The sequence below is a fragment of the Triticum urartu genome, chromosome 3A (assembly GCF_056163025.1).
Source record: "Triticum urartu cultivar PI428250 chromosome 3A, HENAU_Tu73, whole genome shotgun sequence".
NCBI classification, from domain to species: Eukaryota; Viridiplantae; Streptophyta; class Magnoliopsida; order Poales; family Poaceae; genus Triticum; species Triticum urartu.
The window spans coordinates 579,477,139-579,491,316 of NC_141875.1; the positions used below are offsets into that span (position 1 = coordinate 579,477,139).

Genomic DNA, 14,178 nt, shown 5'->3' on the forward strand with positions numbered 1-14,178 from the left:
AACTCAACTTCGACTTGAAGTCCTATCTCTAAGAAAGATTGCGGAGAACACCAATGAGAACCTCATCGCTAAACAGCTACACCTAGAAGTTATGACCGACATTCTAGGCCGGTCTCACAGCCTTGCTCAGCAGCTTGCGCAGCAGTTCCCCCGCAAGGCTAACCTTTCTTGAACTGTCTTGGAAGTGGTCTCGGTTCAGTATTATTTTGTTACACTGCAATGGTGCCCAGTTTTTGTAATCTGCTTCTTCGTTGCACTTTATGATCACTGATGGCGAACTTCGATGCCCAGTGGATGTAATATACCTTAAATCCTTTATTGTATAGTGTAGGTTTATTCTTAGTTACTATGTCATAATTTCTTTATTGTATAGAGTAGGTTTGTTCTTAATTCCTACTAGTTACTGTCATCATTTGCTATCTGAAAAAAATCAGATGTAGTCGACCGGACCGAAACATTCGACTCTAACGGGCCAGGTTTTTAGCGGGCCACTATTGGGCCGGCCTGCGTCTTTCTTGGGCCCGAATGATTGGGACCTTCACACATTGCGCCAGGCCCAAACTTACACCGGCCTATATTTTAGTTGGGCCTTTTGTCGACCCAGCGCTTGGTTTGGCCCAGGTAGCGTTGGGCCATTAACAGGCCGAATATTGTACTGGCCTGTTACGGCCAAGATGAAACCACGAGCCTTTAGCAGGCCAAAATGCATGTTGGGCCTCAATTTTCACTATTCGTCGACGGGCCTTCAGCAGGCCGAAATGTAGACCGGGCCGTTTTGGGCCCAGTTAGCTCACGGGCCATTACCAGGCCGAAACATATTTCGGGCCTTAGTTGGCCCACTGATATCATGGGCCTTTAAGAGGCCGAAAGCTTAGCACAGGCATCAACGGGCCGAATTATGCGACAGGCCTTTAACAGGCCCAAAGTCACATTGGGCTTAACTGTTGCCACCTTTAGCACGGGCCGTTAGTGGGCCCGATGTCCCGTCGGACCATATATGGCCCATGGGCAACACGGGCCATTCCCAGGCCGAAAGTCACACCAGGCTGAAATGGGCCCATGTCTACATCAGGCCTCTAACAGGCCGAAAGTCACTAGGCTGTAGTTGGGCCCAAATATTCGGCGAACAATTAACGGGCCAGATCTGGCTTCGGGCCGCAAATGGGCCCAAATATTGGGCGAATAATTAACGGGCCAGATCTGGCTTCGGGCCGTAAATGGGCCTTTATTAAGAAGACCATTATTGGGCTGGCCCACTAGTACCTGATTAAGTTCTACGGGCTTTTGACTGGGCCGGCCTATTTAACCTATATGGGCCTCTGTTGGGCCCAGCCCCGTGTCGATGTATCATAGGCATGTCTCCTCCAATGGACGAGCTGACAGGTGTTCCCTTCGGCCAATCAGAATTTTACACGTGGAAATTTCCCATTGGTCAGGGCTGTTAATGGGTTATCGGATTCAAAATCCGACCCGATAGCTTAACGGCGTTCCGTTACGGTGGATGCCACGTGTCGGTCACCCTTGACGAAAGCACTTCTGTGATGCGCGATTTATCGTCATGGAAGTGGACACTTCTGTGATGATAATTTTGGTAATGTCATGGAACACTTCTACGACAGCACATGTATGACTATCTTGATTCTGTCATAAATTTGTCATGGATGTACATGCATGACAAAAAACGCGACCTGCTGTGACAAACACGTATCATCACGGAAGTGTATTTTTTTTGTAGTGCTCGTGGGCCCCTCGTGGCTCCCCTGACGTATTTCTTCCGCCTATATATATCCATATACCCTAAAACGATTGGGGAACAGAATAGATCGGGAGTTCCGCCGCCGCAAGCCTCTGTAGCCACCAAAAACCAATTGGGACCTGTTCTGGCACCCTACCGGAGGGGGGAACCCTCACTGGTGGCCATCTTCATCATCCCGGCGCTCTCCATGATGAGGAGGGAGTAGTTCACCCTCGAGGCTGAGGGTATGTACCAGTAGCTATGTGTTTGATCTCTCTCTCTCTCTCTCTCGTGTTCTTGAGGTGATACGATCTTGATGTATCGCGAGCTTTGCTATTATAGTTGGATCTTATGATGTTTCTCCCCCTCTAATCTCTTGTAATGGATTGGGTTTTCCCTTTGAAGTTATCTTATCGGATTGAGTCTTTAAGGATTTGAGAACACTTGATGTATGTCTTGCCGTGCGTATCTGTGGTGACAATGGGATATCACGTGATTCACTTGATGTATGTTTTGGTGATCAACTTGCGGGTTCCGCCCATGAACCTATGCATAGGGGTTGGCACACGTTTTCGTCTTGATTCTTTGGTAGAAACTTTGGGGCACTCTTTGAGGTTCTATGTGTTGGTTGAATAGATGACTCTGAGATTGTGTGATGCATATCGTATAATCATACACACGGATACTTGAGGTGACATTAGAGTATCTAGGTGACGTTAGGGTTTTGGTTGATGTGTGTCTTAAGGTGTTATTTTACTACGAACTCTAGGGCTGTTTGTGACACTTATAGGAATAGCCCAATGGATTGATCGGAAAGAATAACTTTGAGGTGGTTTCGTACCCTACCATAATCTCTTCGTTTGTTCTCTGCTATCAGTGACTTTGGAGTGACTCTTTGTTGCATGTTGAGGAATAGTTATATGATCCAACTATGTTATTATTGTTGAGAGAACTTGCACTAGTGAAAGTATGAACCCTAGGCCTTGTTTCCTAGCATTGCAATACCGTTTATGCTCACTTTTATCGCTTGCTACCTTGCTGTTTTTATATTTTTCAGATTACAAAAACCTATATCTACCATCCATATTGCACTTGTATCATCATCTCTTCGCCGAACTAGTGCACCTATACAACTTACCATTGTATTGGGTGTGTTGGGGACACAAGAGACTCTTTGTTATTTGGTTGCAGGGTTGTTTGAGAGAGACCATCTTCATCCTACGCCTCCCACGGATTGATAAACCTTAGGTCATCCACTTGAGGAAAATTTGCTACTGTCCTACAAACCTCTGCACTTGGAGGCCCAACAACGTCTACAAGAAGAAGGTTGCGTAGTAGACATCAGAGGCCCGACAGAATAAGTGCCAAAACAAAGTGTTCTTAGTTAGACGCCCGCCCGTTGCCATAGGCTACAACACACGCACGAGTTTCTAGAACTACTTCTTTAGAATTTGTAATATTGTCCAATACCATGTTGTCATATGGTAATTTTATTATCTGCCCCAAAAATCAACATGCTGGCGTTTAAGCAGAAGGGCATTCAATCAACTAGGAACTAATGGTAACAAATAAATATCAGCGATATAGTTCATTCCTTTGCAAATTTGTCAAGTAGCAGCACATCACATCACATAAATCACAAGGCTGCAAAAAAGATAGGGTTGCAACATTACTGACTACCAAGAAATCAATAGCTGGATGACAGACGTGGAGGCACGATGATGCGGTTCTCACTGCTTGCACAATGTCTGGACAACACATAATCGACAAGCACAACTTTCGCCCATAGGACCATTCATCTCCATCATCTCGCACACTGAATCAACATAGCGCAACCTTAGACTGAAGGATCATTCGTCTCCTTCATGCCCTTGTCGGTTGGAGCAGCCATTGGGAATGGAGGAGAGGGACCCAGCACTCCACATCCAGAAACTCAAGGGACTCGAGACATGGCCCTCTTGAGCCTCCTATAAGCAGCCACCAATTTACATAACAAAAAGCAGTAAAAATTCACACTGTAAGAAACAACGGTGTTAAGCATTGAACTCACTTCCTCATGAACTGGAGTGAGGCAACTATATTCAACACCTCTTAGAATAAATGATGATCCAAAGTTCCAAAATCATCAACACTGTTAGACTGTCAGGCCATCCGAGTTCATGATATTAGGAATCCCCTTTGACTTTGAGTGCATCTGCAATTGTTGGAAACCACGATAAAAATAGTGACATTCCATTGAACATGCCGGCGGAAAATCATTGCCAGATGGTACCAGGATATAAATCGCTTGGGCTCGTCGAAGATGACAATAAAGCAGCTAGGCCACCGACCTTCTCTATCATCTTCTCGCACAGTCGCAAACCACCACGGATGCCCATGATGAACAAGGATGAAGCATAGGAGCAAGTAGATTGGATGGGAAACAAGGCAGAGTTTTACTCATGTTTAGACCCTCGTAAAAGAGGTAATATCCTACTCCTGCTCGTGTGTATTGATTTGTGTACATGGGTTACAAGGATTGAGGCATTGAGCAATATCTTTGTGATTCTGTACCTAGTTGATCTAGCCTCGACTTATATCGGTAACGGGTTTTAGGGTTACATGTTCTAACTTCTAAGTCTGTTAGAGGAGTCCTCATGGACCATGGCCCAGGCCAATCGTCCCATGGCATAACCGACCTAGGAGGCCCCAGGACGACCTACTTGGGCGGATTCCGATAAGGTGAGGCGCCCTTGGGCCATAACAACATCAAGCCTATTGTTATGCGTGGCTACTCCCTTTTTCTTGCTCAACGCCGAGTTGGTGGCGTTCTCGCTCCTCTCTCTATCATCGTTTGTATTTTGATTTGCTTTGTAATTTAAGAAGGTTTTCTCACCAACTTATGTTGGATTGGCCATTTGGGTTATAAAGTAGGGCAAAAGCCTAATTCGAGATATGTCATTGGATGGTTAGAAGGACAGTGGTATCTCCAGTCCACTAGAATTCAAATCTTAGACTTGACACCGGTGCTTGCATTTTTCTGAATTTATTTCCGGCCTTCCAGTGATGTGCGTTCAGTGGAGGAGACGTTCCCGTCGACTAGAAGGCGACTGTGACGACTTCGTCAATTTCAAGATGATGTGTCGATTCAGTCTCTCGGAGGTGCTTATAGGGGTAGGGATGTGCGTGCGTTCATGGGGGTAAGTGTATGTGCGTATGTATGAGTGTCGGCGTCTGTACTGTGTTAAAAAAACTAGTTAGATCACCATCGATTTTTTTAGTGGTTTCTTTTTGTTTCTGCCCAAAGGGAAGCTAACTTTTTTCGCCAGTTTAAGGCCCAGTAAGTTCTGCAATAGAGGCCAACGAATAGATTGCCCAGACCCAATAGGCATATAGGCTTCTAAACCCTCACCACGGCATTTCCTATTTGGCGCCACAGGCGCCAGTTAACGTGCATTTTGTTAACTGTCGTCCGTGGCGTCCGTAAATGGGCCAGCCCATCTAGGGGCCGATTGATGATTTTTTTTTTTTGAAAATTCTGTGAACTTTTTTGAGATTAATGAACTTTTTTGAATATTGATGAACTTTTTCGAAATTTAATGAACATTTGTCTTGAAAATGGATGAACTTTTTTTGATTTATGAACTTTTTTTCAGTTGCATGAACTTTTTCTAAAAATACATAATTTTTTTTTCAATTTATACAAACTTTTTTCAAATTTAATGAACTTTTGCTAAATTGCATGAACTTTTTTTCAATTTGAATGAGCTTTTTTCAAATTGATGAACTTTTCAAAAATTTATGAACCTTTTTTAAAGATGTGAACGTATTTTTTTCAAATGGATGAACTTTTTTCTTTAAATCTGTAAACGATTCTTCATTTCATATTTTTAGTTTCGTAAAAAAATTTAAAACTTGAGGCAGCACGCTAGTGGGCCGACTCATGCTAGCAGCGCTGCAGGCGCCGGATCGTTAACGGGCGCCTGCAGCGCTGTATAGGAGCTCCCCCTCGCCACACCCATAGGCTAATTTGGATTTGCTTTTTCTCTTTCTCCCGGTAGACATTTGTGGTTGGGAGCTCCTCATGATGTGAACTCCATTCCTGTAAGAGGCAAGAGCACTGCAGACCCACAAACTTGCAATGAATGTAATAGTTTAGTCCGCAAACTTGCAAAAGGTGATTACCTCATTCCTAAACTTGCAATGTATGTGAAGATTTAGTCCAAGGCCAATCAAAAGTTGACAAATGGCACCATGATGGCCACGTCGTGGCCACCCGCTCAACCCGATATTTTTATGAAAAACCCCTCCACCTTTATAGAAATCATGAACGTTGTTGCGCTTGCGCCTACATGCCGAGGGCGCTGCTAGCAATTTGGCTAGGATTGGCGGCTGCCATACCTCAAATTCCACCAATAAATATACTGGTGTATATATATATATATATATGAGTACTAGTATGTGTGCATCTTGATTATAATTGATAAGGTATTATACGTGTTGAGCCAGCTGAGTTGATTGCTGACTTGCTGATGGTCCTGATGCAATTGCAAGTGGTCTTGCTAGTTACACTCCACGCACAAATCAACACACGTTCGCCGTTTTCAAAACTCTGGAAAGTGGAAATCATTTCGTTGCATGGCCAAATGTGTGCAACAGCAAACAACACGCAGGGAGCGGCAGTGGTCGGCACTGAGTCGGGCCATACGAGGACGCAAGCGCGACTGAGCACAAAATGGAATAGAATAAGAAGATCAAGTAATGAATGAAAGTGTTCTAAAAATGTAAAGAATGAAAGTTAATTTAGAATTGAAATTGAACTTTGAATTTTGAAGCAAATTTTGTTGCCGTCTGCCAAAATAAGCTCAAATATTTTAGGTATCCCCTATTAACAAAACTAATTGATTGGTTTTGAATTTTGATTGTGCTTGTTAAACACAAAGTATTTATATAACTAATATTTAGTGAGCTCTTGCGTAATTACATTATATGTACATGGTTTTCTCCTTCGTAGATATCGCCACACCTAAGAATTATTCCTGCCTCCGTCACTGGCAGTAATTAACACAGTTTCAGTACTAGTTTCAACAATGACATAGTCCAACACATTTTTCTTTGTTGGTGTCCAATCCACATGATGATGTACATCTGAGATTGAGTATTCAGAGCGCCTCAAATGGGTCTTACTCGCATTTGGTGACAGATCCTACTAAACAAGCACAAGATAATGACCATTTTCACATAAATGATGGCAACCCACTTAACATTTACAGATGCGGCCAATTAGTCGATGCTTATTTTTCTCGGGCAATGCATATTTGCTTTTTTTGTGAGAATTGCATATTTGCATTACATCACGCTAGGATGTCGAGCGGGTGAGGACAGTGGTGGTGGTTCATTCGGGTGAAATGTTTCTGATGGTTATATTTAGTTTGTTTCTAGGGAAGGTTATACTTAGTTGTGTGTGTGACCAAACTTGCTGCATCTACACAAAAAACTTGCTTTTTTTTGTTGAGCGGAACACAAAAAACTTGCTGGACAGGTGAGCCGTCTATCTAGAAGGTTGGGCTAACACAACACCAGCGTATGTTGGTGGCGAGGACGCGAAATGTTTCTGATGGTTATATTTAGTTTGTTTCTAGGGAAGGTTATACTTAGTTGTGTGTGTGACCAAACTTGCTGCATCTACACAAAAAACTTGCTTTTTTTTGTTGAGCGGAACACAAAAAACTTGCTGGACAGGTGAGCCGTCTATCTAGAAGGTTGGGCTAACACAACACCAGCATATGTTGGTAGCGAGGCACGGTCTAGCCTCGCGTCAAGCAGCGCCCGGAACGAGCAAGCAAATTAGGGACCGCAAGGATTGAGCATTTTTTTAACTTTTTTTCACAGTTTTGCTTTAATTTTACCTTTGCTTATAATTATAAATATATCTATTCTGAAAATCAATTTACATACATAATTGAAAAATGTTAGTCGTGCATTTAAAAATGTTAACATGTATAAAAAATATTTCTAATGTATACAAAAAATGTACAATGTCCGTGGAAAAATGTAGACATCAAAATATATATATGAGAAAAAAGATAATCATGTATTTTAAAAAATTAGGTCTGCATACAAATATATTTCAGGTGAATAAAAAAGGTACAATATGTATAAAAAAGTAGACATCTAAACATATATATGAGCGTGTTACCTGTAATAAGTTTTTTTGGCAGCTACTTTAGGTTATGGCTAAGAGTTGTGAATCATCCTTGATGTGGACTTTCGCCTAGGCTTTTATAATAAAAATTTCGGGAAAGGGGCTCTTTGATTAAAAAATATAGATATGAAAAAAATATACCGTGTGTGATTTTCATAAAGGTGGAGGGGTATTTCATAAAAACACCGGGCCGAGCGGGTGTGCTACAACGCGTTCGGCGTGGCGCCATTTGTCAATTTTTGATTGGCTTTGAACTAAATCTTCACATATATTGCAAGCTTAGAAATAAAATGATCACTTTTTATAAATTTGTGGACTAAATCATCACATTCATTACAAGTTCATGGGTCTATAGTGCTCTTGCCTCTTCACGTAAACCTTACCAATATTCAATAAAGCCTAGATGCTTTTCGCTAAAAAAAAACACACCCTTGTGCGAGATTCCATTTCCACTTCTCGCCCGAAACCCCAGCCATGGCGATCGCCGCGGATTCCACCGCCGAGCAAGCCCCGAACCCTGCTCCCCACGAGCCTTCGGACGAGCCCCGCAAGGCTCCCGACCAGCCCGACCGTGGCGAGGACAATGGGGTCGACTTCGACGAGGAGGACGATCCAGAGGAGCTGGACGGGCCGGCGGCGTACAAGGAGAAGGTGAAGGCCGTCTTCCGTCGCCTGCACGCCGAGCCCGTCCGCATCCGCGTCCACGACGTCATCATCAGGGGCAATTTCAAGACCCGCGGCTCCCTCATCGAGGCGGAGGTCGGCGACCTGCTCCGCTCTCCCGGTACCGTGCAGGGCCTGGTGCGCGCCTCCAGCCATGCCAACGCGCTGCTGCGCCGTCTCGACGTGTTCGACTCCGTCTCCATCACCCTCGACGCCGGTCCGCCGGGGTTCCCCGGTACTGCGAACGTCACCATCCAAGTCGTGGAGGCGGCCAGACCCTACAATCGTGGCATCTTCTTCTTCCCCAAGAAAGAGGTGAAGATCTCTGTAAAATTGCAACGCAAGTTCCTTCAGTTTGTTATTTCTTCCGTTAGTGATGTGTTGGTCAGATGAAGTGGTGCTGAATTAGTTTGGATTCGTTACTGCTACTATGTGTGTAATTTAATTATTGCATTGCTGGCATGTTCTAAACCAAGGATGCTCAAAAGTGGCCACTTTTTTAGCTACATTACCCGACTGTTGGTAGAATTAGAGGTAACACTAATCAGTAGTCATGTGCTGTTATTCATTGTATGAATAGGAAAATTTTAATGCTTGGAGTCTTACTTTGGTTGCTTTGGTGCGTTCGTTTATCACCTAAGTTAGCATCCGCCCTCTCGAATGAATACATCTATTTATCTTAATAATTTTGTAGGATTTGTATAGATTATCAGACACAACCATTTGGTGGTGTGGCTACACTCAATTCTTCATCGCTATTTGAGAACACTCAATTGGTTACCATTTTATTATCTTGAGTGAAGCATACAACTGTGAACCATCTCTTATCCACGAAAACCACTTAACTATTGTCGATAAGGAAACATATATTTTGACGGTTGATCTACATCATAGTAAATACACCGTATTACGTGACGCCATTCTAGTCAGAAAACAGAACCATGCAAACATCTTATTATTTGGGTAAAATAGGTAAATTGGTTTGTTAGGTGACGTCATTCTAATGTCTAGTATACACTTAGTGTTAACAACATAAGAGCAGAAGATTGCATTGGAGGTCTTGAGTAATACGTGCCTTCTTTTTTAACTGCATTCAGTATCTGAAATGTTTTCGGGAATGATGCTTATATTATATTCAGGTAATATCATGGCCAGTTGAAGGATGGTTCATGTTGAAGAACCTATTTGGTTACGGGGACATGTGGGATGTTTCAGGGGAATATGGTTGGGATCAGTCATCAAAGATAGACATTGGAGTGTACCTGCCAAGATTGAAATCAATACCAACACCTTTGACGGCTCGGGCATCAATCCTTTCCGAAGATTGGCTGAAGTTTTCATCATACAAGGAGCGTCTTCTTGGCCTTAAGTTTGGTTTGCTTTCAACCTGGCACCATAACTTGTCTTATGATCTGGCATGGCGTACCTTAACTGATCCCTCACAAATGGCATCAGAATCCATAAGGAGGCAGCTAGGCCACAATCTGCTTTCTGCACTGAGTTATGCATATAAAATAGATAAAAGAGATTCAGAATTCCGGCCAACAAAAGGATATGCATTTGTCTCAACTTCTCAAGTTGGTGGTCTATGGAAAAATGGATTACGATTCTTCCGCCAGGTTCTTATGCAACTAACTTCTCGTGGTTAATCTTCCATGCAAAATTTATGCCTACTTTACCCTCATTGCATTTTTGCTTTCTATGTCAATCATTGAAGGGGAGCCTTGGCGCAGCGGTAAAGCTGTTGCCTTGTGACCATGAGGTCACGGGTTCGAATCCTTGAAACAGTCTCTTGCAGAAATGCAAGAAAAGGCTGCGTACGGAAGACCCAAAGTGGTCGGACCCTTCCCCGGACCCTCCGCAAGCGGGAGCTATGTGCACCGGGCTGCCCTTTTTAATATGTCAAACATTCAGTACCTACTGTTTATCTGCTTTGGGTCGGGAGCTACGTGCACTGGGCTGCCCTTTTTAACATGTCAAACATTCAGTACCTACTGTTTATCTGCTTTGTATTAGCTGCACTGTTAAGTAACCTGTGAAATAAATCAAGGAAAAAGAAGCCTAGGTGTTAATTGTGTGTTTTACCACTGCCTAGCGATTATATCACCTAAGCGCACACTTGAGCGTTTTGTTTTTCACCAAGTAACGCGCCAAATCCAGGAATGTGCTTTGTACCAGCATTACCATTTCATTAGAATACACTGTTAGATCGAATAATCCAAGAGTGATGGAGACCCTTACCACAATCAATAAGTAATTTCTTGTGAAACCATAGGAAGATGGATGTACAAAAGAGTGACTGTGCAAGGCCCCAGTATTTAATGCAAGTAATATCTGTTCTCTTTGGTTTTAATAAATTCCGTATGTCAGTGGAAATCTAGAATATATTGCAATTGACCATGTTACCAAAAACTCTCATTGTTTGTGAGTGACTTGTTTGTGGGGAGATTACCAGTGGAAAATAACTGTAAGTTCAATAAGAGATAGATATCAAAACTTAGCATGATCTTAACTGAATAATTTGGCATTGAACTATTTGGAAGGAATGTTCTAATGGATCACGGTCCTGAAGACAACTTTCAAATTCTTCCTCACACTTATAGCTTCACATCCCAATAGCGAACATAACCAACCATCCGAGGTCATATTATTTGAAATTAAGCCATCGGAAGTCATATTATTCTTCCTCACACGTACAGTAACTTCACATTCCAGTAGAGAACATAATCAATCATCCGAGGTCAAATTATTAGCACTTGAGCCATCAAATTAGTCAACTATCTGATGACTGTGCGAAGGGCAGCTGAGTACTCGCCAGCTGGTGGTGGAGCCAAGGTTGGGCCGGGCCCCAGACCAACCTAGGGCGGACATGATAAACAATGTCAAACAAATGCTACCATCGTCCTCAGGATTCCGGTGTTACGACCCAGGCCACGGCCTGGCTTTTGGCTTCAAATAACCTTACCAGTGTCAATATGCAGCAATTACAAGTATTTGAGGTTTCTGGTATCTACTCACGGTTGGATAAATCAGTGTTCAGTTCATCTTTTTGATCTATCATGGATAACTTATGTTGAGTAATGCATTAGAAATCAATGCATTAGGTTACGAAAATCATGTATTAGAGTTTTAGGTACGTAAATTATTGCCATTTTTTCGTCATCAATACGTGTGTTTGGAGATATTTGGTCTGACTTTACGTGACCCAGTTCATGTGGTAAGTTTTGTTTCGATTTGGGAAGATAATTAATTACTATCCTTGGTAGGATATAGAAGAATTATTGCTCATTTGTTGGTAGTGCTCACTGTTTATTGATGAGTTATGTTTACCATGCACAATGTGATTTGAGATTTCTTGGTAGGAGCTCCTTTTGTTCTTTTCACATGAGTGATGAACATCCAAAACTTGCATCACTCTGTTCTGCTTACCATACGGATTGCCCACTTACCCTGTTGTCCATGAGATTATTTATAATAATTGGCGAGTATTGTCATGAAAGCTGCATATAGTTAAGAGCTACACCTGGGGTGTAGGTTCTTTGATACTCTATATCTCTGTTAAGAGTTCACTGTTGGTGTCTCTGCTATGGATGTTAGTAAAGTTCATCAAAGAAGCACCAGTTTCATTATGACTGGCTAATGGTCACATGTTTCTCAAGGACTTGGACTGGAAAGGAGGAGAGTTAATAGGATTAGAAAAGATCTCAGTTTAATAAGGAAAGATCTAATAAGTCTAATTGTATTGTCCTATTAGGACTTACGAGAGGTCAAGGGCCTAATCATCCACTATATAAAGGTGGCATGTATTTATCTACGTTTGAGACAGGCAATAACAGACAATCTACTCGCTCAAAGTTATTCTAGTTTCAAATTATGTCTACCCAGTCACCTGTAGCCATGCTGGCTATCTTCAGCACGGTAGTTATCCATTGCGAATCAAGGTCCACAACAGTCTTGGTCATTTCTCTCATTCTCTTTTGTTGGTTTTGGGTTGTGGCCCTTGGATTGGTGCGTTATAACTATTTTTCATCATAAAGGCGAATATCACCTTATTCGAAGTTCCAGAGAAAGTTGGCGACCTTATGGCCAACCTTAATCAAAGCCATATGAATTGTACGGTTGTGATAGGTGTGGAAGTAGTGGAACCAATCCTTCTAATGCAATGCTACAGCACATTTGAATATGGGTAGCAAAGAGCGCTTGTGCTCCAACTCAGACCAATCAACTTGACACCTGCACATCACCTCCTTGACTCGTACTATCCACTATGAGGACCATGCCTGTTGGCACAATACCCTTGCCTCATGGCTTTGTTATAGATAGTATCTTCTAAATGGAATGAGGCAGAAGGAAGCATCCGAAAAGGATGGAAACCTAGAAGTTTGTAATTTTGTCAAATGAGTTTCCAGATAGAAGCCTTGTGAATATTTTCTCACCAAACATCACTGTTTTCTTTGCTGCAGGGGTTTGATGTTCGCGGCGCTGTTCCATTCGGTTTTTGCAATGCTGCCCTTAATGTTGGCATATCAGCAGGGGTGATTCTACCTTTGAGCAGAGGATTTATGGAATTGCCTTCACCTGTCCCTGATAGATTTTACCTAGGAGGTCTTTCTTCCCCTGTATGCAGCCTTGGTGTGATATCATCTCTGTTGGGTTTCAAAACAAGAGGAGTTGGCCCATCCGAACCACAGAGATCTGTCCCAGGCGAGTCAGTTACGGTCGACGCTGCTGCCTCTACAGGGAGGGATTACTTGGGAGGCGATCTTGCTGTTTCTGCATTTGCTGATCTATCCTTTGATTTGCCCCTAAAGCTGTTCAGAGATAATGGAATTCATGGTCATGCATTTCTTTGTGCTGGAAATCTTGCCAAGTTGTCTGAGGGTGAGTTTAAGAATTTCTCATTCCCTGAGTTTCGGCGCACATTCAGAAGCTCTGCTGGTGTTGGCATTGTCTTTCCAACCTCACTTTTCCGGATGGAGGTATGTTTTGAGATCTCGATCTTTCATTATGCGATCCTTAGTGTTTGTTAGGTGACTAATCCATGCTATTGGGCTTCATTGTTCCAGTTAAATTACTGCCATATCTTGAAGAAACATGAACATGATCATGGAAAGAGTGGAATTCAGTTCAGCTTCTCCTTGGAGTAGATGTTAGAAAGTGGAGCAACATTTTTGACCTGTTGAAGAATATTGCGTCCTATTGCACTGAACCATTTATCTTCGTTGCTGAGTCAGCTGTTTAACAAGTACTCCCTCCGTCTGAAAAAGCTTGTCCCTCAAATGGATGTATCACCAAGTTAGTGCTAGATTCATCCATTTGAAAGACAAGCTAGGGACAAGGTTTCTCAGACGGAGGGAGTAGGAGACTAGTCGATCCGTCATCCGATATATTTGACATCTCGTGGTATGATCGAGAACTGGAAGGGTGTTGGGTGCTGTATTAAATTTATTCGATTTCACGGTGTTGCCATGTTTTGAAGTTGTCTTATTGGCTTGATGATTACGCTGTTGCTTTAAATTGTGATGGTTGATACTGGATAGAATATTACATGTTGTTATGTTGGCAGGAGTTTACATCATGGAGTTGGGAGGCCCTT

The 14,178-nt window shown here is 42.6% G+C and overlaps 1 protein-coding gene across 1 annotated transcript; it reads left to right on the plus strand.

The window, feature by feature from the left end:
- The first annotated feature begins 8,291 nt into the window (after positions 1 to 8,291).
- On the plus strand, positions 8,292 to 14,155 carry LOC125546992 (uncharacterized). The gene is made up of 4 exons (XM_048711053.2): positions 8,292 to 8,897; positions 9,722 to 10,201; positions 13,046 to 13,561; positions 13,649 to 14,155. The coding sequence occupies exons 1-4, from the start codon at positions 8,394 to 8,396 to the stop codon at positions 13,727 to 13,729; spliced, it is 1,581 nt and encodes a 526-aa protein (XP_048567010.2). The 5' UTR covers positions 8,292 to 8,393; the 3' UTR covers positions 13,730 to 14,155.
- The last annotated feature ends 23 nt before the right edge of the window (positions 14,156 to 14,178 follow it).